Source organism: Varroa jacobsoni, unplaced genomic scaffold (assembly GCF_002532875.2).
Source record: "Varroa jacobsoni isolate VJ856 unplaced genomic scaffold, vjacob_1.0 scaffold_1327, whole genome shotgun sequence".
Lineage (NCBI taxonomy): Eukaryota > Metazoa > Arthropoda > Arachnida > Mesostigmata > Varroidae > Varroa > Varroa jacobsoni.
In genome coordinates, this window is record NW_019214229.1 from 220008 (window position 1) to 247474 (window position 27467).

The following is a 27467-nucleotide window of genomic DNA, read 5'->3' on the forward strand; positions in this document are numbered from 1 at the left end:
CATATATATATATATTTATATATACCTGTTGACCAATTCCCAGTGGTTGAGAGCGATAGCGCAACTCACATACTCTAGCACTTGCATTCAGTCAACATTTGCAAATTTGTGCCCTGCCCAAGCCCCAAGCGGAACGGGCACTAACTCCTTAACCCATTTTACGTTACCGCCGATTACGCTAAGTAAATAATGGAGCTAATATTGTTATTCCTTTGATCTTTGAGAAATGGGAGATAATGATCGTTTTAAGTTACGATCATTAAGTAATACATTTATTCGATTGTTCAGTTAAAACCTCCGCGAGAGGCCGGCGGCCAGACACATGGGTCGGCCGGAGCGAAGAGACTGGGCCTGAATCGACCGCGCATCCATCCGTCCCAGAACAAAACGAAGGGCCGTCTGTCCGCTTGTTCGTCTGTCTATCTATCAAGTAATCAACCAGTCCTATGTTTGTTTACCTGTGGCAGAACCAAACAACGCAGCTCGACCTCCGCCCGCATATAGAGTGCGAGCGAACAAATAGGTGCGAAATGGCATCGTAACCTACGGCTTTAGATCGCTGAAGTGGCCGGCAAGCGCACTTCGAGAGTATCCACGTAACGACCTCCTCACATACACTTTTAGCCGCTCACTATCAGTCTATCATTTAATTAGTACAAATATTCAGCGTGTACGTTCAGTACAGCCCACACGTCCCGTTAGCTGCCTGCCCGTACGTGTGTGGAGAGCGAATAAATGTAAAACCTAACGACTTCAAATATCCCTAAGATAGACAGTCGGCTTGCGTCGAAGTTCTTGTTGCGTTAGTCGGCGACGGATTCAACATTAATCGATGACTTGTACGGCCAACTAACTAGCCAATGAAGTACAATACGCTGCTAAAAAAAAAAACTATGACGTTAAGTGAGCTTCTGTGAAATTGAAGATTGTCATAAGTATTTCCCATCCTCGTGATACCGGTTTTTTTCTTGCAAAATGTGCGAAGATGGTCTCGCTTGAATACGGTCCAATGCCAACGTATTCTCTAATTACGTATCAACCATTACTCAACGTATAGGTTAGGACTGAAGATTTTACGTCGTCGTATAAAATTCCTTTGGATCCTAACTCAAAGACGCCTGTGGGCGAATCAGGGAGGACCGACATTAATTATTTAGGTAGCTTGATTGCTCGTTTATCTGTTATTACGCGTAAATCGATTGATAGAAGAGAGTTATACATAGTCTACGTTGTCAGCCGTGTCGCCCAAGAAAGCCAGATGAGCGCCGCGCTTCGCGAAAGAGGCGCTGCCAAGAAAATCCAGAGCAAATGTCCTTGAGGCGAACAATCTGCAGTCTGGTTTGGATAATTCAGACAATGGTTCAGGCTAGAGGAACATACTGTTGGAGTTGGAACGTTGCGTTCAGGTTGCGCTGGAACAAATGCCAGGGCTGATTAGTGAGATTTGTTTGTAAAAAAAAAAGCCTCTACCTTATGTTGCCGCATGAGTTTCACTCCCTCGAGTCACTGAATAAAAGTTGTTAGCAAAGGGTAAAGTACGCCGAAAACAAGTCGCTAAATCATTTTTATGACAGTAACCTTAAAACCAGTTGGTATTCAGTCATTATTGCTTTTTTAAAATACTTCTTTAAGACAAGCGGATCTAAAACAGGTCTGTGATTAGACTGTCACCGTAATGGGGTGGCTGACTTGGCCGGTTGGTAAGAGCGCTGGGAGCTGGTGGGAGGGCTAGCGTAATAAGGGTATCCGTTTGCCATAACAACATAATAGGGGAAAAATTTCCGATATATTTAAAATACATTGCCATCGGATTTATGCTGCACTCGAAAGCGTATTGAAATTAGACGTGGACGATAAAAAGTCCGCGAGAGCATCGACCTGTCACGCGGCTGCTGCTGCTGCTGCTGCTGCTGCTGCTAAGACGTAACGGAGCTTTTACACCGGATACACGAATAATATAGTAATAATAAAAGATGTCTTATGAAATGATCTTCTAAATGATTTACATGTTATATCATGCTGTTTCTAGGTTATTTTCATATAGCTAATTGCATTATGTGCCAATAGTATGTAATAGGTTTAGTTTTATAATGGAGATGCTTGAAGATCGTGTAGTCGAAGCAGCGGATTTGATTGCTGGTTTAAAAAAAGGGTATGACACATCCAAAATATAGAGATGGAGGTCGAAGTCTACTAATAACGTCCGAGCTGAAGAAAAATGCTGTTTGCTTTTCAACACAAATAATTGTACGTAATTTCGAAGCTGTAGTACAATGTTTTTTTTCCCACCTTCGTCAAGTTGTCTGCCATTGTTCTATCTTTTGTTCTCGTCTTTGCTTCACTGTTCCAGTGGGTTTGATTTTCAGGAGCGTCGTATAATTCATGTACCAAGTGTGGTCGTGTTTTCTGTTCGATTGCGCTTCCGAGAGCGTAAACAGTAACATCAGTAGCTGTGGAAATGGTTTCGGGCTTGATAACAGTTGAAACGTAGTGGTAGTAGTAGTAGTAGTAGTAGTGATTTGGTAAGAGTGGTTAACTTGGTAAAATTGGTGTATCACGAGCACTTGCCCCAATAGCCGTTGGGCCGCCTGGTACCGAACTGGTGAGCGCAGGGCGCGGCAGCCATATGGCACGCGCCTGGGTGGCACGGCTGGAGAGACTGCGCTGCGCGAGGAGAGGCCACACTTGGCATGGGCCCCAGCTCGACGTCGCTGCCATCGTCCCGAGCTTTCATCTGGTTGGCATAGAAATCGTAGAGACGTGACAGCACCACGGTCGCCATTGCGCTACCGTGATTGTTTTCTATCAGACGGAGCACGAACACTCCGTCCCAGCCGAGGTAGTTGACCGCGATTTTGCGGCTTACTCTGGACAGTTCGCCTAGACTTACCATCCGCGTCCGCCATAAACACAATCGGACGAACGCGAACCGGTTGCAACGGAAGCATCTCCAGAGCCAGAGAAGTAGCGATGCGACGTTCAGGGGTAACAGAAGGGCCAGATAGAACCACACCACAGAAAAGATCTTCTCATTGAAGACGTTAATGGGCAATACGCATCGACACAGGTAAGTTCGAAGCCCGCCTTGTAGAGCGGCGCGTACCTGACAGAGGGTTTGCAATGGGAACCGGGGGGAATTCCACCAATCCCCGTCGGCCGCTAAACGTCGTGCTAGTTCGAAGCCGTGACGTAGGAAGCCTCGTCCTAGGAATGCGGTTAGCAATAGAAATTGGAAACCTACATTTAGAACGTACATCGATTTCACAAGCAGGTATAACAGACACAGATAGCCGGCGGGCCCCCCTATACAGCGGCACGCAAGGGGGAGTCCGCAGGCCGGGTCTGTACAGCACCCTGCATTGCCGGCGACCAAGGTATGGAACTGGTCGACGAACTCTGCCAAAAGGGCCTCCCTCTGCTGACAACCTGGTGGCAGGCTGGCGATATCTGAGGCTCTTTTCAGCAAGCGTCGTAGTTTGACGCCTGCGCTATGGGCGCAGGCGCCCCACAAGACGAAAGGCAGATGGAAACAGGCTCCTTGAACGAGCAGTATCAACGGTGCCCATTGATAGTAGCTGACAGAGACGCGCCTTAGGCGCTCGGACGCGGCGGGCGGAGTCTCAAAGCCCGCATAGTCCATCTCCTCTGGTTGCACCCGAGGATCGGGCGGCTCTCTAGGAGGATCGAGATTCTCATCGTCTGATTCCGTTACGAGGTAATATGTAGACGCGGTCCAGCAGTAGCTGTTGACGAATCTTGCTTGGGCGTCTGTGAAGTAGGTCGGTGTGAAACATTCTATTGGATCTCCAATGTACTGCTTAGTAAATATGGGCAACGCCAAGAACAGGAACATTACAAGAGTATATTTTCGGTTGAGTTTGTCCACTCCATCGTCAATGGGCACGTGGATGCCCCCGATAAGGTCATGGAAGCGGAACAGAAATGACATCTTGTGGCGCCCCGACTGGTTGTGATGGTGGTGGTGCGGTGGATGCGAAGAAGAATGGTGTTCCTGCGTCGTCCTGCTGGCTGCTTACGCGCCAGCCAGCGAAACGTCCGTCCAAGCCGCGCGCTCTCGAGCTTTCTTTCAGGGCTTGCAGTAGCTGCGGAAAAAGCGTTGATGACAGATACAACGGGCTCGACCAACACAGCCGAGCTCGGTGATATTGACGAGCGGATGCAGTTATCGTTGCTGCTGCTGCTTTTGCTGTTTCTAACTAGAAAATCGCTGATGTTGCTGAAGATTGATGTTGCGGTTTGTCTCTTTGTTGTTGTTTTTGCTGCTGCTGTAGCTTTTGTAACTGCAACTGCTGCTTCTTTTGCTGATGTACACCTGCTGTAGCTATTGTTGATGTTGTTGTTGGTATCGATGTGACAGTCGTTGTTGTTCTTGATGTTGTTGCTGCTTTTGCTAGTGTTGCTGTTGAAAACCTTATTATTATTACAAATAATATTATTAATATAATTATTATTGTTAGTGCTGTTATTATGATTAATATTATTATTATTGATGTTTGAATGCTTGGTGTGTTTGATGGTGGACTTGGTGTTGGTGTGGTCGTTAAAGCTGTGGCCTATAAGGCCAAGCCTGTCAGTAGGCGGATTATTTTCTTGGCTTCGCTCAACGACGATTCGGTTTCTTCTCTCGATGTAAAAGCGGTTCGGTGCAAAAGCGTTAGGCCTAAGTGGCCTTACGCGGCCGTCGCCGTGGCAGTGGTCACTGTTTCTTCTACTTCGGCCGGTTTTCTTTCTTCTAGTGTTGCTGTTCGTGCTCCTGCTGCTTCTACAGCCGCGACCGCAGGACGCAGCTATCGCGGCCCCGCAGCCGCCTTCCCTCCTACGAGGCCGGCCTGGCGCGGCGCTGCGATGACGCCGGAGATCCAACGATTGAAGACGCTTCGGGGAGACTCTTACGAGGGTTGACGAACTGAATATTGCGTCGATACTTCTGAGCAAAATGCCAAGGCCTGATGTCGACTTCGAGCGCCAGTCGGCGACACCAGAACCAAACTCGGGTATTCTGGCAGGTGGGTGGATTACAACTTCACTGCTGTATGTACTACCTTTGCTCCTGCTGGTTTGGGTTAGGTGCAGGCTGATGCTAAGCGCGCTAGGATGATGCGTATCCCGAAAAAAGACGCCTCTCGCAGTCTTCGATTCACTCCTTTGCTCGACACAGGGGCGCATCTCCGAGGCTAGCATGGCACCTGTAAGCAATTAACATCAAATGCGCAATCATACAAACATAGCATTGTTACCAACTTTAGATACCGCAATCAGGATTAACAAGCATTTAATTACAATTTTAAAATTAACAATTTGCAAGAATTTTTTTAGAAAGAGCCAACAGCCTATAATAAATCCAAATTAACGTCTAAGTGGCGTTTTCAAATGCCGCGCCTTTATGTATTCCCGTTCTCGCGTTTAAGCATCGAATGCTTTTTACCCCCAACGCCTTACCTAGAAATTGTGACCTAATTGCTAAGAAATAAGAAGCCTATTTGCGTCTCGGAATCACATCGGGTATCGACTAATCATTTCATATTGGCGGTGGCATAAGAGAGAATTTTTCATACACCAAACGTTGACGAGGACCTTTTAAAATCACTGTATCAATAGCATGGTCTAGGATGAACAAGAGGCGAGTGACAGCACACGAAAATCACCAGTTCAAACGCCTAAGTATGATGTTTAATCCTGACCGCGGGCAGACCTAATCTTTCGGATTTGCCTGCTTGAGCGCACTTGTTAGGTGCTCACTGCGCAGTAACAAAAGATTCGGTCAAGAAAAAAGTCATCAGATTTAATGCGGTACTCTGCTAATAACCCGGACAGCGTCATACACAAAAAGGAGTGCCAATCATCGCATTAAAACGTCTAGCGATCCCTTCTGCTGTTAGAACTGAATGAAGCGGCACCGAACGATCAGGCAACTACCTCATCCCAAGCGTAAGTAATAGCCTCTGAGGTCCAGTGATCATTATCTGTCATAAACTGCATCCACTTCTCATGCACGCTCTCGAGCGACCTCTCATCTGTTCAGACATTTCATGGGGTTCGCCATGACCAGAGCCCTCTGAGGGGAGTGCTTACCACCGTGTGCCGTCATTGTAGAATGCCAGACGCGTAAGTTAGTGGGTTGGGAGCACTTGCACAGTGATGGCTGTTTTCTTTCCCGGGCGTACTTTGAGCCTTAACAAATTCCAGTCACCGGAAGCTTTGCTCTCATGTGCCCAACTACAAACGTTAGAGATGTGTACGTCAAATCCAAGAGTCATCCCAACACTGTGGGTCACTTATTGGCACAGAGATGGGGGATAAATACATGATTGCCGACTGCAAACCAAAGAATCGTAGTCGCCGCCATTGCCATACTGGTACTGATGCTTAGGAATGACCAGTTGGATAAAATGGATGAGCAAAGGAAATGTGGGTGAACATGAGCAAGACGGACCAAAACCATTAGTAACGTCAAGTTCGGGGATAAGGCAGCCGAGGCTAACGGTCCTACCGCCAGTCGTATCCTGCAGATAAAAAATGGGTGTGATTTCATCGTTGGACAGGCAAATTATTCATTTGCTCCCTTGGTACGGTGGTGGTTTCCTTTCACAGTCTTTCATAATTTCTTGGACTATTTGTAGTCCTTCGACAGTTTCTCACTGTGATGACCATTTTGCCCCACATCCCTATGTTCTCGCTTTTATCTTTCCCGCCTCGTTCGTTCTCTTTTCAGTGTGCCCTTTTCTCAAACAAACCACTACGGCGGTAACAGTGCGCCATGAATGCCTCAGGACGGTGGTTCAAAAAATGCCAGGCGGGCATCTCTTCGCAGCTAGTCAGTCCATTCGTACCCCGTAGCTATTGGTGCCACTATCACTTCCATATCATGTCAGTTGAGTGCCACTCCCCTTGCTTGCTTCGGCAGTGTTCCCTTCGGACGACGATGTGCACACTGTATTGCGTTGCACCGCAGTCACATTACTAAGCGCATTGCATCGTGCTCAAGTCGTCCATCTTCGTCTGATTGTAGCACAAGGTGTCAGCGAAGCATCCAAGGAGCACCGTTAACACTGCAGAAGATCTATGAAATAGTATTGTATATGTATGAAAATGGATCACGTGGTTGGATAGAGGTGTAGGTCTTTGAGCAGTCGCGTTAGGCTCTCTCCAGGAAACTATATTTAGCAATTAAAAAATCCAAAAAGTACCTCTTACTTTTCGCGTAATAATGTGGTTTTCGTTTTTTCCGAGTACGCCTACCCACTCTGTATCCTCTAGTTCCAAAAAGAAATCCGTGGATGCGGAACATGGATGTTGTGTGCTTTGTCATGCACGTGTAGAAGCACATGAATTGGAAGCTGATTATAAGGTAATGCTTTGGGTGCGCTAAAATGTAGCCTCGTACCATAACTGTCTGTAAACATTGCATTCCGCGTAATGTTCCCCAAAGGGCCTATACGATGCCTGCATTGACGGCCCGTAGTAGGCAATGTTTGACCCTTGAAGCTACAATGTCGTCATTTGTAAGGTCTATGTGTGCCTTTTGTGCTTCACTATAGTGGAGCCAACGTGCAAATTAGATACTCTTTGCATCAAAATAGCAACCGTGTCAATTTTCTGCTGACTTGTATAAGCCCTTTCACTATTTTTTTACTATATCTCGTTTGAAATTCAGCTCTCTCGTACCGCGTTACAACATAAAGGTCATCAAGTAGAGAATATACTCTAGAATTGAGGTAGATATGCATACTATTGCAAACTGATACGTCTAATTGAACGTCCAATAGACTGGGAATCTGCAGAAGTTCAAAAGGCTTGTGCTGAGCACGTAACTTGGCTTTTCCCCTTATCCCTTTAGTATCCGTTCGCTAAAAATTGATATCAAACCAATTTGAAAATGTCCGCAAAATCGTCTATATACACATCTGATTTGTACCAATAAATATTATTGACAAGCTACGAGCCCACTTTACTCTATTTGAGAGTACATAAACAGTAAGTTCAGTAAGAGCAGAGTTCAGTAAGTAAAAATTTGGTCGGTTACTGGAAGTGGGTTAAATACGATTTTATAGATCGTTGAAGTAACACTCACCAATTCACTATCCATGAAACTAGCGGGATACGCAAGACACGAAACGGTGCGTTTTTCTCTCAGCTAAAAAAATTTCGAAGACGAGTTCTAGACAAAATTAGATTAATTCAAGCAAAAATCGCACGCGGTCTCGCTGTATTTTTGCGACCGCCGGATAGACTTAACAGGACGCCTATCTGTACTGAAGTTAAAAAGGAAAAACTCAGCAATGGCCAGCTTTTAAACATTCGACACACTAGATAGGGCTCGTTTAGCAGAGGCGAGGAACAGGCAGGGTAAACGACAACGAAAAAAAGCGACGATGTAGTGGGGGAGGCGCGACCGGTCGACCGACGCAGGAATAGCAGCCTTCAGCTGGCTTGATGAAGGACACACCATTCACGTTCAATTATAACCGACTCGTTAGAATATTCGTTTTCAACCGGCCCATGGTTCCGCCACACTTTAACAGCGTTTTTTATTTAAAATAGCGACATCGTCTTTTGTGTTGATTCGTTTTGCCGCTGAAGTGGATTGTATTTGAAAGTATCTGAAAACGAGAGCAGAGCGCGGGCGAGCGCATGGCGTTACTACACTGAATTCTTTGACGTTTGAGCTGGTTATCGCGCACTTCGGTTACTCGTACGATGCAGAGCCCGCCGGAGTGACTTGTAGTAAGAAAAGAAGCCTGAACGTCCTCAGTGCGATTTTATGGCCGGCGGCAGCTACTGTAGCCGTTCGGCCTTAATAAGTTCGAAGGTCTAAAGCGGACGGGGAATCAAGTCCACTAAAAAACTGCAACGACCTGAAATGCTATTGAGCACGTCTTCCTGTGGGCGATACTTACGGAGTACTCATCGTCGCCAGACTCACAGATAGGGCAGTAGCTAAGCTGGGTTAGATAACAATCCCAGACTCGGACCGCTACAGATCGGCTCTTTTACAAGTTCTACATAAAATAACTATGTGAACTGCAGTAAAGATGTGGTCCAAGGATTTCATGGACCTGTTAAGTAAACTACGTTCTTCAGAAAACGAATTAAAAAGTGTTTGACGGTAGATTTTACGTATGGGTCATATGAGGCATTAGAATTTAATACCTGTTAACAGTATCATGAATTCTGTGGAGCATCAGAATAGACGGTTACCTTGTTTTTAACTCGACGAAATGGCGTACTTGAGAAGCCGACATAATATATATAAAACATAAGGATAATATAAAAAATCATAAGTTACTGTAATTGCTTTAAGCCTATCAACACACGTGAGCACTGCTTGTACCTCCACGGAGAACGACTCATGAAAGGTGCGTTTTAGGATTTGGCCACGGCACCACTGGACGTATTTAACTTTGCACATGTCGTTCTCATACTACGAACTGGACACACAAATGTCGTTGTAGAAGAATGGTCCAAAGGAGTGTTTGCATCCTTCGCTCGCTCATCGCGTGGGTGAATGAATCGCAGATTTGATTAAGCAAATCATGTGAAACCCAGCTCTCATGTTTTCTCCCATGTAGCGGGGAACATTGATAATATAAATAAATCGCAAAAATACTGCGTTTTTGACGTGCTGAAAGCAAGTATGCTATGGAAGCGACGGCTTCTTACGCGTCAAACGCCGAAGTGACGCTGCTCCCGTTTACACATGAAAAGCCGCTGAAATCTGTGAATATACTTCTCAAACCATATCGAGCTAGAACTTTACTTCTGTTGTGACTTATCTACACTCTATTCGAGTGTTGTTTACTACGGGAAAAAAAAGCGAGCTAATTCACATTAAGAATTCCTAGCAAAGTCAATGCCAGTTGGGGCAGGGACGCGCTGAAATCCTCGCACCAATGGTTGTATGTCCGTACTCTAAATAAGTATCTTAGCCAGCGGCTAACTACTTCACTCACTTCGAGATAACTTTATTGTAAATTTTATATTAGTTTATTCAGTTTAAAATGTGCCAAAGCACACTAAACTGATTCATAGAAATATTAATCGAACGACCTTTTTACGACCAGCTCTTAACTTATGTGTACCAGAAGGCCGGTAGCGCGCCCGACCTATTTAAGGCAAAACAGCTATTTTCTTTGGGTTGTTGCAAACCTGCTTACAAATTACCAGATGCTCATTAATCTTTATTTTACAAATTGACAAAAGGTAGAGCCTGAAGCGAGCTCTTGTCAGACCAAAAAATAGCTCTAGGCAGTGTACTGCTACGTCCCGGTTTTGTTACACTCAAATCCTTTCACTTCGCGAACTATGTTGCATTAGAAATGCCGGTTTTCAGAGAGCCGTTAAAAGTTCAATGAATGATATCGTTCTAAGAGGGTGGAAGTGAAAGCATCATCGATAATGACAATACGCTGACAAACCACATGGACATTAAGCCAACTTGAATTCTCTTTCCGTCAACCCAGCGTTCAAACTCTGTACTTCTCAAAGGGGATACCTGATTTTCGGTCTTAATGAAACTTGGTTTAGCCTTTATAAGAAAGCATTACTGTTAAGTGCAAAAAATACCATATCTCTTACTTATTTTTTAATGATAAAAAATTTGCTATTCGTTCATTAGATAAATATCGACAATTTAGGTATTGTTGTAAAGGCCTGTACAAGTCAATAGTGATTAGAAGTACTTTCAACCAGGTTGCTTTACTCATTTGAAGAAGAAAAAAAACTTCAACCTAGATCTTATCCATTCCTTTAAGACATGTTTGGCTGCGCTGATACTTCAACGTCCAAGCTCCACTAACTCCACTGGCACTGAAAAATTGCGTTCTAATGGGAAATATGAGAAGCAGGAGTACAGAAAGAAAAAAATTCTTCGTCGATGAAAATTACGGAGCAAAAAGCGTTTTGAGCGGAAAAACAAATCGCAGGGTACGAGACGGCATAAGGCCGCAGCTATAGCTCGGTCCTCCCTTCTCAACCCCTTTCATGCGTTTAAACATGTACCTCGATTTTTCGGTTGCTACCCGTACGCCACATACCAGTCAGACTTTTACGTGCCTTTAACGTCCTAAAGTTAACATCTTTTCTTATACATTCGTTTGTTTCAGACGAGCAAACAATTTGACTGCCTTCGAGCGTTAGGTGTTTTCAAAATTGCGCGGTGACAGGGTCGTGTCATACCTTCGAAACTGAACATTTTATAGAAAGCGTTCCAACAAAATGTGGTGAGACAAAACGCAAAAAACTTCTATTTTTTATAAAGAAGAAAGCGGTTCGGCCGGTTTTATTTCTAAAAAAAAAAACTTAATAAACCTAGTTTTACGTCCTGAAACTCCCACCTTATAACGCTTTTCTTCAATTTCCGAATTGACCGAGTATTCCACGATAATTTACGGGGTTGCTATCTTAGGTGAAGATCGTAGCGTTTGCGCAAATAATAAATCCTGTCTCTGACTAATTTGCTACTCAGACTCGTTTTAATTAACGAACATACTGGCCGATGGGTAAATGAAGGCTCTTGTAGTTTGTAGGATTCGAGGGTTGTACAGATAAGCGTTTGATTATTGCTACTTGGGCAGAAAGCTAGGAATCTGGAACGCCTCCCGGTTTATCGATTGCTCGTTGCAACGGTAACACCCGTAGTGCGGTAATCGAAATCGAAAGAACCCTTTAACTTTAGATTTTGACTGCTCTAAGATAAAGCGTCGCCGGGGATGTACCTAACCTCTTGATTATGTTAGGCTCTCGATGGGTGATGTTAGTATGCCTGCTTGGAACGAAGGCTTCTCTAAAGGATGGTCCTGGGACTCAAGGAAGCTCCTAAATTAGTATTGCTATCACTATTTCTCGTTTTACGGGGACTCGCGCTCTGCATACTAATGAAGTTTAACGGAAGCAGCCGGAAAATGTAGATAACTATATTGATAACGAATCAACTAAATTCCTTCCATGACTTGCCCAGATAACCTTCACCGAAGATCATTTAAAGAGAGGCGCCCTGCACTTGTTAACCTCGATAGCTTCAGGCAAACCTATGAAACATACTTGAGCAGTCTGAGGGCAGAACACTAGCGAACTGGCTCGCGAATTGGAGAGCTGCGAGTTGAACAAAGACCGCTCAGCTGGCAGAGCTGTCTTCGCCTTCTCATCAAGCCTATCGACTCTGCCACGCTCACCGAATCTTAACTCGGAAGAGTCCCAATTGGCTGAACTGAAGTTAAGACACTCGCTAATCCATCTTTTCTGTCTTTCAACAAGGGTAAAACTTGCAGCTTATTCAACTGACTCAATAAGATCCTATGTTGCTCAGCTTTGGTAGAGTTGAACTGTGAGGACTGAGAGAAAAGGAGGTCAGGCGTGTCATAGGAGGATGTTTTCCCTTTAATCCAACGCACGTACACACACACACACACAGACTCGCATACAGGCACACACACACACAAACTATCCTCGTCAGCCAATAGCCAGCTGTGTTACAAACATAGCTGTTTTTGCCTCATTAAGGGCCCGTGTCGAGAAGGCGGTATCCACCAGAAAAAGGCCTGGTAGGGGCAGGAAAGTTGAGTGCAGCTCGAATGTGTTCCGTTCTCGTTGTGCCTACAGACTCGAGAACGCTCCTTGTGCCGGTGCTAGTGTAGTGGTATACACATATGTACACGAACGAACAAATGCGGCATCGACTGGGCTTGCAAGGTCATCTCCAGGCGTACATTGGCAAAGCTTAGCAGAAACGGACAGAACCAAAGAGGCTGTCTGGCCGGTCTGTAGCTTACCAACTTTTTACTCGCTTGCTAGCTCAGCCTTTTCATTCAACGTACATCCCTGTCGCTTTGCATAGTAAGGGAGCAATTGTTCGTAGCAGGCGTAGGCTGTTATACCAGACGTCCCGCGCCCATTCCGCACATCGTTTCAACCTTTTATGTGGTTTGTAACAATGCTGTGTACTGTAGCCTGACACCGACTGGTTAGTAGCAATGGCCTTCAACATTTCGTCGAGGTTGTGTGAGACAAGAAAGCGGGCGTTCGGAATATTCAGAAAGGGAAAGATGTAATGATCAGCATTTAGCTCATGCACAGTAGGGTTACTAGACTGGAGTGTATTCATCTACGCAGGCGGAGATAACCGAGGGCAGTAGTGTGTTACGGTGCGTGAAGGAGCATTATCACGACTGGATTCCCGACCCCCGCACCTTGGATACGAAATTCGTCTAATTGACTAGCGTGTAGAGGTAATATGCAAGTAGTTAGTACAGCCCTGTTCAGTTTTTATTTTTCGTTGTTCTTTAAGGATGGTCGAATTAACGTCCATCAGCTAGCTGCCCCCGACACCCCACAATCAACAATCAGTGGTCGTCGGAAATCGATTCTTTAGAATGACGTCAGTCATGTTCGTTGAAGAAGCCCCGTAAAGTCGGACGTTTGTGCGGGACACCAAAGAAAGATCAGGAGGTATCGCGGACCTGCAGATATTTCTACAGACTGTTCAACATTCGCTCGCTCTTATTCACCCCCCTCCTTTGGGTGGACCAATACCTTGCTTCGTTTGGCCATCCTTTCTCGATCAAATGTTTGAGGTTGCCGTCTTCTTTTCGTCGTGTGTTTATCGTAGCAGTAGCAAACTCAAAAAGGTGGAACCGTCTACATTATAATTAAGGACAAGAATACTAGGACTAAGAATGTTCTCGGCTGGCGGCAGGTTGCTTCAGCGGGAAAAGTCGCGAATGTTGATGAGTGTGTATGAAGGATAACGAAAGCTTGGAAATGCTCTTAGAACGGAAAACTGAATTAATAATTGGCAGTTTTATTACTGTCAGTTGACCATTGATCAAAAACTCGATATCCGAGGATACCTCGTACCAGTTCATAGATAATGCGGTCGGTTATGAAACAAAACTAGTTCCAGTAGGTTAAGCATGTTTTGACGAACTCTGCGCCCACTTATCCCGCTCACAGGCTCATTATTCACTTACGAATATTTGGGTAAGACCTTATATAGGGTGCCTACCCATTGCTGGAAGTGCATTTGCAACCTAACCTCAGATCTGGATACGTAGCTAATTTTTTTTCCACTGTGAATGGTACTTATAATGTAGTACAGTACTGGTACTTGAAAGAGCAAGGTTTAATTTTTCATGTTGTATAATTCGTATGTGTAGACGCTAAAACAAAACATAAGAAAACTTTAGGTTTATTACCATAGTTCCATGGTACACAAGTACCAGCTCCGACTGACCTTCTCTACCGAAGTGCTACCGGTATATAACTCTGATATAAATTGCTAATAAAGGTTATCAATAACAATAGTACAATTTTCAAGAGTATTCTTAAACAACAAATAGCGGCTTAGGCACGGTTAAGCGGCTCACGTGCAGGTTTGTACGCTTGCTTCTGTCTGCAGTTAAGCAGTAGCCACAGGAATAAACTTGTTTCCGCTAGACTTGACTGATCCGGCAGACAGCCGCCAGGCAGGCTGGTTGCTGATAGTTAACTGCGTTCGCTTACATCGCTATGCTCACATTTCTTACATATACTGCAATTCCATTTCAGTTACTGCCGCTACTGCTGCCGCTACTCATTTTCGAATAAACTCCTCCCGCTCTATTCTATTCAAGTGTTTAGAACGACTTGCGGCTTCTCGCCACTTCGACTCCGTACACACCGTATGTCCTGTCAACATCTGCTCCTCCATTATTATAGGGAGGCGCATCCATAAATGAAGGTCCAGGCATTTTTGCATCTGATTCATTGGTGCATGAAGGCTAGCCAAGTGTGCTCTGCATACATCAGTGGACAGCGAGCACAGTGTCTTTGGGCTTCATCAATGTACACACCGCTACAGAATAAAGGCTTGTTGAGCACGGGAAAACTTATATTAGGGGTCGCGAAGGGTGCTTCGCTGGCGTCAGTCGATTACTCCGTGTGCAGATCTCTACTTACTTCGCTCATCGCCGCAAAGGCGGGCAGTCCAGAGAGCGGGTTGACATATATTAAGTGAGTGGGTTCGAAAGGATTTGTAGACTGCACTTTATTGTGACACTTACGATAGACCTATTATAGACAAGTCCTTTCACATAAAGAACGGATGGCCATTTACAACAAATACAAAATTATATTTAACAACAATGCGCTAATTTCCTGTCCTTTAGTTCTTTGGCCCTGCTATGAGCTCCTTTAGCATTGACGCTTTGGTACACACTTGCTACCAAAATCAAGCATACGGAAATGGCTTGACCGGAAGCCAAGGCAAATGTGTGATGTTTCATCAGCCATTGTGGGTGCTTCTAGCTTATAAACTAAAGCGATAACTATGGCGACGATACACAATCACTTTGCTAGTCATTTGCAGACGGTCGGCGGGCCATAAGACGACAAAGCATCTGATCAAAAAGGGCAAAGAATGGTGTAATCTGTAGAGCCAAGTGTAGCTAACAAAAACTCTAACGATCCTGCGAACAGTTATTGAAGTGCTTAGGCTCGTATCACGAACGATAGCGGGTATATAACCTATGGTTGCTACCAACGTTGCCTATCCGTTCATAGCATAGATGTATATATATACATGTAAGGTCGACAGCTTTCGTCTCTCTACCTGAAAGAGACCTAATGGATATGCTACATGCATGAATGTATTTTCATGTTCCTACAAAAAATTGCAGCGCAAGCTTTAGGATGAACTGCTTACCACAGAGGCTGTTTATTCGCACGTTAGCCATCCTAACTGCGTTAAGAGCTTCAACCCGTTTCGTCGCGTTTATATCGCGAGGAGTCCGTGTCTCCTTTGAGGGCACACAGTGGTTCGTTTTAAAGAGAATAATGCCGCTTATTATTATAGAAAAGGTTGGTATTGAGGCGTAGTGTTTTCAGGAGTTTTCTCTATTTGAACTATTTGACGTTCTAAGGTAAATCTGTTCGTATAGGGCTGACAGTTCCAGGACGCAAGGTCGGGTCCGTTATATTTGGCATTAAAATCACATACTAAACTTTTAAATTTCATTGAGGTGGACTGAATTCAATAGATGCATCCTGACAAGCTAACCGGCAGTTCCCGTAAATAGATGTTGACAATAATATCAATCTGCATCTACTGAAAAGCAACTGGGTCGTCTGTGTTACAAAAATGCCACAGAGCTTACCCGGCAAAGAATCTACAAGTTTCCGCTCGCACAGTGGATGTTTGTCTTTAGTTTCCTTACTTAGACGTGGCTGGCCATTCAGGTCTGTTCAACATGTGCGGCACGTACGCACCATCGGTTGCACGACCGCTGGCTATGAAAAGAAGAGTGGCAAAACTCGAAAGGCAGCAGACGCAAGGTTAGAGAAGCGCAGATAAACTAAGTGCAATAATCCTAATATAATAGCTTTTTCGTCAAGTCGAAAGAGAACGCGTCATCTTACTATACCCGACTAAGCCAGCCATATCGAACGTGAATCTTTATTGGATAAAGTGAGCGTCAACGCACGGACAGTTCTACTGGCCATGGCGGTACCTTTCTCGTGCAATCCCGTTCAGCAATAGGAAACAGTTCTAGTATATGCATTCTTTTGCTGTGTGTAGTACCAGATGATAGGCGACGTCAACGTCGGAAGTTGTCGCCACAAACTGTTTCCGCATTAACAAATTTGTGATGGATGCTAAACATGGAATAAGCTGAATTAGATTAATTCGTCAAACACCATCGGTGATTCGTGATGGTAAACTAAATGTCAAGCAAAAAACTAACCCATTAGTGCTTTATTGCGTTTTGCCGTTGCTGTTTTTATCCTTTACCATTCCAGCCCATCCTCCGTTCTTGGTACTCATTCGTTAACCCTCATACCGTTCCCAATCGTGCCACATGTCCGTTCTTGCCGCTACTGACCACAATGTACACTGTGACGAGCCAATCCCGTTTGATCCAAGCATGTGGACTCTCAAGGTCCGCACTCGATGACGCTGTGCAAAAAACGAGAAAAGCGTGCCTTCTCACGTGGCGGCATAGCTGCCTTTACCGGGAGATCGTCGGCAAACTTCAGGAGTACTTGTAGGTGCCACGTTGGCAAGACGGGACGACCCTTACTTTCAGTATGATACTTAGGACCAATACTACCGACTGTCAGAAAGCAGCAGTAATACGCTCTAGAAACCTCGTAGCAGTGCGCTTGCGGCTGGCATGGACGTGCAGAAGAAAAAGGGGAATGATTTGCAGTAAGAGGGAAGTACTATCAAGGGCCAACGCGAGAGGTCCCGGCGCTTGCAACGGCCCACAAAAGCCACCCGTTTACTCTCAACGTTGAGAATTACTGAAGACAGCATAAGCAGGCCTGCCAGTGGGTGAGGGGCATCGGCAAAAAGGCGGGAACGCTGATCGCAATTTGTAGCATCCGAAGATTTATCGAACGTCTTCCTTTTACTTGTCATCTTGTTTTCTGCGCCGGTGACAGCAACAGCCGCAGAAGCTACGATGACGCCCCATCGAATAGGCGGCTACTTGCTCTGCAAGTCGCGTTACCTTCGAAAGCTGTGGGAAGATGAGTACGGACCACGTAGCAGTCTTCCTGCCTGCGGCTGACTCGGCTGTCGCTGGATGCGTGTTTGTTATTTGGCAAACGACAAGACGGCATCCTTAGTAATTAAAGGCAGCGAGAAATGTGTATGCGGCTCTGTATGGTCCTCTAATGGAAAAGCGCGTTTGAACATTTGTTAGTCTTATGCTGGGAAAGCAAGGTTCTTATACTTGAAGCGATATTTGGTACATATAATACCTTGCATAGCAGTACATTACTTAACAGGCCTGTAGGACTCTTCATACAACTAATACTTTGCCCATTTATTTTGGCCTCGCATGACATGCAAGGATAACTTCGCATAATTATTTCCGTGTGTTCAGCAATAGCAACTATTGCAATACGTTGTATTTCATGGAGCAAATTGTCGCAGATCAAGTTATAGGCTAGTGTAAGAAAAAAAATAGGGGGTATTAGCTCGAGATCCTATGGCCAAGGCGACCGGGTAGCAAGTTCAGTAGTCACAGCGAGATCGGTCATAGTACGAAGTCCTGAGAAGCCAGACAGGCTTCTACGAGCAGCAGCCAGCCTTTCTTCTATGTCTGCCTGAAGACAGCGAGCATTTTTCGACGCAAAATAACCCAACGCCACTCGCGGCGCTCTTCGGCTTCCGACGATTTCCTTCCTTATTTGCGGCAGCAGCAGCGTGCCCCACCAATCGCATGGAGGCGGATCATCATTCAATGCGATCTCTAATGTGGAAAACTCAGATGGATACTCTGCTTATTAACTTCGATCCTCTCTAGGTTCACTCGCAGCAGGAAGTTACAAGGTGAATGGCACCAGTGCCGCAAGTCACTTTGCCCCACTTTGTTTCGGCGACTTCTCGTTTGTTTGCGAAATGGGACAGCGTACGTATGATGCAACGAAAGCTTTACGATCTGTCCCGCTTAAACGAGAAGTTAACGAATCGACTAACTTGCGTGCTTCAATAACGTCTACGTCAGGCTACGTAAGCCGAATGTATATAACTGCTAGTGTGTGAACCGGCCGCAAGACACCGGCAGAACAAGAAGATTGTTTAAAATGAACGGTACCATAAAAAAATTACTTCAGTTGCTAAAAAATTAAAATTCTATTCTTTACAATCCTACCGCGTAGACTTGTGATGCCAAAACTAGATTAGCAAGCAAAATGCTCGCACATTTTCCACTTCAATTATCACGGTGTAATCATCTAAAAACCTCAGTTAAGTCTACTGGAAAGACCTTCAAGGTTATTTAAGTGGTTAGCTTCAGACGACACATGGTACCGGTGTAGACAAAAAACCTACTAAGATCATTCGTGAGAGGCGGCTTGAACGTATTATCTAACCTTATTTTCATTCCTAAATTCAAATATTGTGGTTACAATAACTGTGAACATTATATACCGAGTATATCCGGTATATACCGAGTAGTTGCCATCAATGGTTGCTATGCAGCGTTGCTGAAATATTAGAAATGTATTAATATCCTACTTCCATCGGTGCAATAAAGGCAGCTTTGGATTCAATTCATTGCTTGGGCATTATAGTTGACGCCACTAGCAGCTTCTTTTGCACAGGCCTGATCACATACTGGCTGGTCACAGACTGTGGCTTTGCCCTAAAGAAATTTTATGAATACGCTTTAGGATTTGTTTGGGTGATCGTTGCTGAGCTGTCGGACAGCTAGTCCAGGATAGTTCAGATCGATTTCCAACCTTTTCTATCACTCTTAGCCATATTAGCTCATTAACCTCATTCTCTGCCGTTCACTATTCGGACGAGTCCCGTCAAGCAAGGGCCACATCCTTTCCCGCACATCTTTCAAGTTTGTCATTGTTTAGCAACTTAGTAGATTAATTTTCACTTTAGCCCATTTGGCGCACATCCAGCCCTAGAAACTCTTCCTCACACTGTCACTTTTTGCACCCCCCAAAGCTTAAAAATCACTACTTACTTCCTGCAACACGCTAACTTTCGGTAGCATGAGATACGAGAGCTTGCTCTCTTTCCTTGAATGGACAGAAACTAGCGAGCTGTTTGCATGTACTCTTAGGACATGGACTCAGGTATCGGGTCAGGCAACAGCCTTTGCATTCTTCGATTGGTTTATTTGAGATAGCGGTGTTGAGCGATTGTTGTCCCTGCCATAGGTTTGTATCTAGGAGAGCTTAGTTCTGTCAAACGTTTTTTTTTTAATAAACTAAATAACAAGAATGTATCAGAATATAGTAGGGAGTATATGTCTGACGGAGACACGCAAATAGACAGGTCCATGGTGGCTTCCGATTATTTGAAATCTATTTATATGTCAATGTATTATATTTTTGACACTGGCTTATAATTTTGACTATGTGCGCTCGTATTGCGGCAGCAGCATCGAGCTTACGAATTAAGATTTTGGGCAGATACCACCGCCTCCTAGTAGATTTTCTATTCGTACACAGCGTCTATACGAAACTGGTTAGCAACGAAGAATATGACTGAAATTTATAACTCTTTACTGCTGTTTGAGGACGCAACTATCCGCGTATATGCTAAAAGTCATACATCGAAACCGAATTTGGTGAAACTGTTTTTTTCCGGTACAATAGAAAAAATCATGTCACGTTTGGCATTAGCAATATCTAGCATCATGATGTACTGTATTTCGCTGGCACATGTATTCTGCATGTTCTTATGTCCATCACGAACGTAAATTGTCTATCCTAAGCTCAGAGATCAGACGGAAGGAACTCCTATCAAGATCGTAAGCCCTACTGCAAAGGGAAGTTCAAAAACGTGGTATTTAGTCATGCGGAATTGGAGGTACGCTTTTGCAAGCGGATGGACCTACTATTGTCGGGACCGGTGGACGTGCGACGGTATAACGGTAGGTTGCTGAGTTGCAAAGTCGTCCTCGGAAAGGACAGCGGGGAAACCTGCATGTACAGGGCAACGGAATAAGAAGAGTAGAAGAAGAAGTCATTCGCCGCACGTTCATCGACGTCCGCCCGCTTACCTGCTCTGCCTCTGCCCGAAAGTGTGCAGTCAGCTTTCAGCCAGCGTGCTCTGGCTTGTAACAGGTGCTAGCAGTCGTGGCCATAGTAAGACGGCACTGGAAACGAGCGCTGGCGTTGCGGCGGTAGCAACAGTAGCTAGCTACCCATGGCAAGTTTTACCCAACTGAATCCACAACCATATAGTGTGGGTGTGTCCTTGTTGAGATAGCTATGTTACCTTAAAGCTCAGTGAGGACTCAACGCTCCTTTCCTTACCTACCTTCCTGTTTCCGTATTCGTGTTTTAGGAGTATCGGCCACTGGCACATCCCGCCGACCTGGCGGCAGGCAGATACCCATCCACCAGCCAGCTAGCATCATTGGCTGCCATAGACATAAAAGCCTACGAACGTTGCACTTTTACGGCACGACGTGACAGGGACTGATCTCATTGACGCGTTTCATCTGTGCATGGTAGTGACGCCAACAACGCTAATCTGCTCCTCGATTCTGTGGATGCCATCGAAGCCGGATTGTCTAAACTCAATGTCCCAGGCAAAACTATATAGGTATATACGATGGCGAATGATGTTGCAGATATATTATCCATAGACACGCTAACCTTCATCAACAGTGCGCAGCTCGCCATCATTTGCCTGACCATTATCGGCATGTAATAAATAGCTTTATTAACCCCTGGGACGCCGCACGCCGTGTAGCTGGCCAGAGCCCAGCTATCCAGCCAAGACCCATCTTAGCGGTCAGTCCGCCCACTTCATTCGCCACTTAGTTGAGAAAGTAGTGAAGCAGCGATGGAGGGCCAGCACGTTGTATCTCTCGTGTGGGTCGGCGCTGCCGCTGCTCCAAGTTTCTTACTGTGTTGTTTTTCGGGAGGCACGGCCTTTTTTTCGCTAAGACCGTTAGCTCGCTAGCAAGATACCACGAGTTCTTCTGTGGTCTTTATTTGAGTGTACCGTAATCAGATATCTAGCTAACTGAAAAAAAAAACGCTGTCACAGAAACCTCAGCACCGCATTATGGAACACAAGTACACAGATCGGTGGTCTTTCCGGTACCTACGATCCGGTCCTTCAAGGACCTAGCGGCGGAATTCTACTGGGCCTTGCTATAATGGTCCAATAAGGCTTTGGATGCGCCTAGCGTTTACCCCATACGCAACGGTATCGTGTTATGATCAGACTGTTAAGTTCTGCAAATCGGCTGCCCTCAATAGCACGCTCGCAGACGCATCTTATTTAAGAAATGTAAGCGTTCAAAGCACCTAAGCCTCGAGGTATTTGCGCGGCAGATGCAGAGGAAACTTCTTGCAACGTCAGCTACTTTTGCATCCACTGTGCCGTCCGTATTCTCGTAATCCCGGTCAGTTATGAGGATTTTCTAAAGGGTTCGACGCTATGTATTCTGGGCGCTGGCTGACTTCACGGACTAGTCCACTACCGGACAATAGGAAAATGTATGCCATAAACCATCTACAAACCAATAGTTAATTAAAGTAAGTTTGTGCCTCCTTAATATCCCTACATTATATCAGTAATAGAAAACGGACGAGCCCAAGGCCAGTCTCTAGAGAATTCAACAAAGCTCTTGCATGTTTGCTGGATAGAGAAAGTTCACGTACAATATTTGATATTTATGTGGAGCACCTCTTAAATCTCTCAGTGCGCCTGATTCGAGTAATCCGTACGAAATTAATGAGTTAAATCGTTTGGTATACTCTGTGTTATTTTCCTTATCATAGGTCATGCTACAGGTATTTCTTAATACTGAGCTTGGAACTAAGTTTAACATAGTGAACACATAACTACGTTAACTAGTGTTTAGGACAAATAAGTTGTATTCTTTACATACATATCACGAATCTTATTTTAACGCGTTTCGAAGCTATAATGGAACTGTCCAGTTGATATCACATCTAGGAACCGTGTGGTCCTTACACGAGGCCTGTATAGGCGCCATCTCTTTTGAGCTAAAGGAACCGAGTAAACGCAGTGCTCGCGTCAGAATCGCATCAGTGAAGCGGCTTTGCAACAGTTCTAGTTCCGTCGATCTTTCGATTTATAGCAAAATCTACTTATCGTGCAAATCTAATCCTTTATCGTAAGATTATTTTTGGACCTTAATTCGAATCTGTGTTGCCATTTAGTTACCTGTTCATTCGGTATTCTACTCCGTCCCTGTTTTCAAACTTAACCTCAGCCCAGACACATTCAGCCACCCCACCAAGCGAGCGATTCAGTTAAAGAACGGGAATCCAGCCCGGACTACTACGAGCGCCGCAGTTACTAAAGGCTGCGTCTGGGGTGGGCGACCAGCCATGGGCTGTGATGCTGTCGGTCCCTCGCCTGCGAATCTCAACTGCAGACTTCCCAGATTGGTGGAGATCAAGTGCTACGGATCCTAAAGCCCATGACGATGGGTCGCGGGAGCAGGGATCGCGACACACGTATATCAACCACTGGTAAGATGAAGTTGGGTCGTTGCTCTTGGTGGACTCGGCAGCACCCACAGCACGAACTGCTCGGTTGAACCGCCTTAAGGCCCGGGCAGTTCCCCACTTCAGTCCTCGCAAAGAAACGGGGAAGTGCCTCGAAGCTGAGCAGCAGTTTCTCTATCCGTATTCGCTTGGGAAGGAGGAATGAATGATTGGCCAATACGCAGTATTTGTCGTAATGGTATTAGCGGCGGCAATTGTGTGATGACTTGATCTTCTCTCCAATCGGACATGCCAAAACCAAATGCTTCACGTACTGCGGCATATAATTTGTGTTAATTATAATATTGTTATATCCACCAATAACTTAATTCTTAGTATTCAGGTCTCATTCAATAATAATAATAATAAATTCAATAATAATTGTTAATCCAGACATTATATTGATCGCATGCAACATGGAATAATTTTATGCAATAGTTACCTCGCTTCGCTAATTCTGATTGGTATATACACATTTAGTGATATCAAAGTCCGCCATATCTGATTGGCTTTTTATTAATCTTTACACAAACAAATTCGGACAGAAAAACCTATGTAATAGTATCTATTAAAGTAGTTCTCGATTGCTGTTTTAGCGACACCTTTGGCTAATGATAAAAACCACTTCGATCAAATGAAATGTGTACTCTCGATTTTCTTCGACTTTTAGTTCGAAAAAGTTCTTGTACTTTTTTCACTGAGTTGAAAAAAAAAATACATTTTTTTTCCTGTGACAGAAAGTTGTTACCTCTTTTTGCATTTTCTGTCCAGCTTTACGACTTCCCTTCAATTTTGCGATAAGTGATGTGTGGTGTACAAAAAATGTTTACTACATTTTGAAAAAAGCACGTTTCAAGTTTTCAACTTGATGCAATATAAGTGAGTTCAGTAAATCTGAAACGAAGATCGTCCTCAATAATTAACAAACATTTCGTATAAAAAGCTTCAATAATAGTCGGCAAAGTAAGTTGTAACTGCTGCGCATTACTTAGAACCCGTTGTTTTATTTTCGATAAAATGCGTTAAAAATGAGCTAGGATGCATTTTTCTTTTGGTAACGTAAAACGCAATGCAGCTTTTTGCTTGTGCAGGCGCTCGCTATTTTGAGCACTTTGATCGGTTAGAAAGGCCACCTTGAGGGAGACCCAAACGACAATAGTTGTGACTAAGGAGGCAAGCGACGAGGCACAAGGCACTAAAGGAAAGTAGATCATAGATTACTAATGATGCTGTTGACGAAGGCTGTCGGCGAAGTGTGGATGCAAGAATAATAAGGTCTTTAAAAGTCGCTGAAGCCACATATGGTATGCGTGCTATGTACGACGGCAAAGTGCCGAACCCACGTTCCTAACACACAACCAATACTCTGCAGCAGCTCTTCGCTGGAGGGCGCGCTTACAACAAAAATAATTGCTTTTTTTTATTTGACCGGCTGCAGAAGCAGCAGTACCAGAAGCATCACCGCTAACAGAGTTCTTGTCAGAAACGAGCCGCCGTTACCGCACTGCATAAGACCTATGGGAAAAATTATCATGTAAATTTCTTCCGTTCGTAAATGCCATCACTCTGTAAAGGTTCGGGTCCTGCCGCAAAAGCTATTAGGACCTCAGCATCGAATATTTCTTGAGCGTTTAATACTAGTAGGATACAAAGTATCTATACTGTACGTTGTGGCTAAACTAGCAACGCCCGTTTAACCTATTGGGCTCCAATGGTAGCCCACACCTTTTAACCAACACCATCAAACTTCTTTTTCGTTTTACCAGGTTCTCTTTGTTCAATGTCAATGGGCCATCGTCCACTAAAACTCCTCATTTTCACTGCCTGGTCTTTGCCCCGCCCAAAATTTAAACAGATGTCTATGGCAAGACAAGGCGACAAAAAAAAAATGGAAAGAACCCACCATGAGGTGCAACGATGACCACCAGAGCGAAATCGGAATAAGTGATAGAAAAGAACTGGAGAATCAACCAGGTAGAGAAGTAATAATAATAAAAGAACGAAGTTCTCCATAAACCATAGAATATAGCTGTCAAATGGTATCGGTGGTTGGAAGCTTGGCTGTCGTCGTTTAACTTGCCGCGCACGTTTCAATATGATGCGAAATACTACGCCTCGTTTAACAATAACTCAAATTAGAAGTACCAGGCTATAAGGAGGTCCCCGTGATAGCTTGGTAAGTGACATGCGTTCTCAATCTAAGGGACATGCTGTGGTCTAGACCTGAATCCAGGCCTAGACGCATTTTGCTCCGTGTTGGGCGCCAGCTGTATAATAGATTGCTTAACAATGATTGCCGCACATTAAACATAGAAAGACTTGAAAGGTATGGGTTTGTTATCGTGGTTCAAATTAGCCAAGTTACATCCTTGTTTCTAATTGGTACTTGTGTATATCCGATAGGAGAAAGCAGTAAACGCCGTAGATAATTGCCCGACCGACATCTGTAACCAGCTGTATCTTTGTTACTGTAAACCAACATCGGCCCGCCTATTGCATACAAACGAACACCTTACAAGATAGCTGAGACCCTATGTACTCTAGTAGTTTAGCAAAAGTTGGAGGTAAATAATGCGGCGAAACGATTAAAAAAGCCAAAATCACTGGTATGAAACATCTTTTTTTACCCGACATATTTATAATTTAGATTTGTCTGTTTTTATCGCACATGTTGTTCAATAATCAGATAGCAGAATGCGTTATATATAGAGATATGGTCTACTATAGAAGCCATTATATTCTATTGAAATCTAGAAAGGACAAATGAATAGCTCCGTGTTACCGCATTGCGAAAAAAATAAGCCTCGATATAAACACTATACCTCGATGCCCTTATTGTTTAGCCTTATTGTTGTTATAGAGTTTATAAAATTAACTCAATTTTTTCATTATTCATTTTTGTTCTAAAGATTTGCATAACGGATACAGCGACTTTATATTGTGAGATCATGAATCAGGGAAACCTTCAGAGCAGTCTATGTTATATGTACGTTGGTCCCAAAATGGTAATCGTACCAAATATTAGCGCATGACTGAATCAAGCAGAATAGTAATATATGGTGAGAATTACAAATAATAACAAATTTTACGATATCTCAAAAAAAAAGTTAGAACACAGTCTAAACAGTTTTTAACTTCATTGCCTTTTACTTATTTTTTTGTTAAAGTTATCATCCCACAAGGTGTGTAGTATGCATCAACAGTGGCTGGTCTATACATTGATAGAATGGTACCAAAGCCAACGGTAATTACGTACGAATTTAAGTTTTGGTTAGTCGCGCAATCAGGTTGAGCTTGAAGCTGGTATTGAACAACTAAACGCGTCTGAGCCTTTCCCATATAGTTGTTGCCAATCAGAAAGTTCCCTGTACTTCTTGCTCGTTCACTCATCCTATCCGTCTCTCATTAGGACTGATCAGATTCGTCGGAAGTTTTCATCTTGATATGACGGCTATCATAACTCAGCTACTGCGTGTATACATGACCATGGAGTGAAACATAGAAGCGCTGGGGGCAATCCAGTCAGATAACCTCTGGCGCGCCCTTACAGGCACCTCGTGGGTAGGAGAATGTGTCAGGGTGAGGCTCGGTTCAAGAGTGGGTTTTCATGACTCGCTTGTATAGAGAAGCACTAGAATAGCTAACTTGGACGGTACATGCTTATATAATTCATCCATGCAAAAATATAGGCTGAAATTATAGTAGGACATGATAAGCACGAATAAACAGCAGTGGGACTACAATTGGCATCGACGGCGGTCGCATTGGGAGATAAACTCCACCGCTTGACCGACTCCTCTCGCTCCATGATCGTCGGCCTCATCGTAAGCTACTTTCAAAACGAAATCAGTAGGTTGACGTGGTGTCCCTAATCACTGACAGATCCAATAACCATGTCTGATCTCTATAGTATCTGTAGCTATGCGTTATGCATCACGTGATCGTTGGGTAGAGCCACTTGACATCATACAAAGCGTTGGATGGGCCCGATGCTTTTGCTTAAATTGAACTGACGTATAGTTTTTTGTTAACATCAGTTGGTTAGCAAGTCAATTCACGTCTGCAAGCGATAGTCCTCCCCTTGGTTCCAACGCTCAAAACCCAGTCCAAGAAATCATGAAACAAATCGTGTGTACTATGCTTATACTTATATAGTTCATCCATGGCAAAAGGGAAAAATCTATCGAAGTGCTGCAAGTACGTATATTTAGTGCAGAATTTAAGGTGTGGCACTTTTAGACAGTATATAATGGTCGTGCTTATTAACAGACACATAACAACATAGAAAATCTTCCAATGAACATTGTGACCAACGCTACGATTGTCAGCGTGCTATTCACAGTTATTTTATTTACAATACTTTAAATCCTTTTTCTAAATCAGTCCTTGTAGCAACTATTTAAAAAATAGTTGCTACAAGGACTCTCTCTGAACTACAATTAATCCTTCACATCTTAGTATACAAAATC

General features: G+C 44.2%; 2 protein-coding genes across 2 annotated transcripts in view; one reads left to right on the forward strand and one right to left on the reverse strand.

The window, feature by feature from the left end:
• The window catches only part of LOC111268882 (uncharacterized), a 24843-nt gene extending 13315 nt beyond the window's left edge, over positions 1 to 11528 (forward strand). Inside the window, exon 5 of the transcript XR_015314393.1 lies at positions 11124 to 11528. The gene's annotated coding sequence lies outside the window, so the exon portion shown is untranslated. The remainder of the gene's footprint in view (positions 1 to 11123) is intronic.
• LOC111268881 (innexin unc-9-like) overlaps positions 39 to 27467 on the reverse strand; it is a 34238-nt gene continuing 6809 nt past the window's right edge. Inside the window, exon 2 of the mRNA XM_022848096.2 lies at positions 39 to 5207. Within this exon, the coding sequence (XP_022703831.1) occupies positions 2555 to 3949 (1395 nt within the window). The 5' untranslated portion in view covers positions 3950 to 5207 and the 3' untranslated portion in view covers positions 39 to 2554. The remainder of the gene's footprint in view (positions 5208 to 27467) is intronic.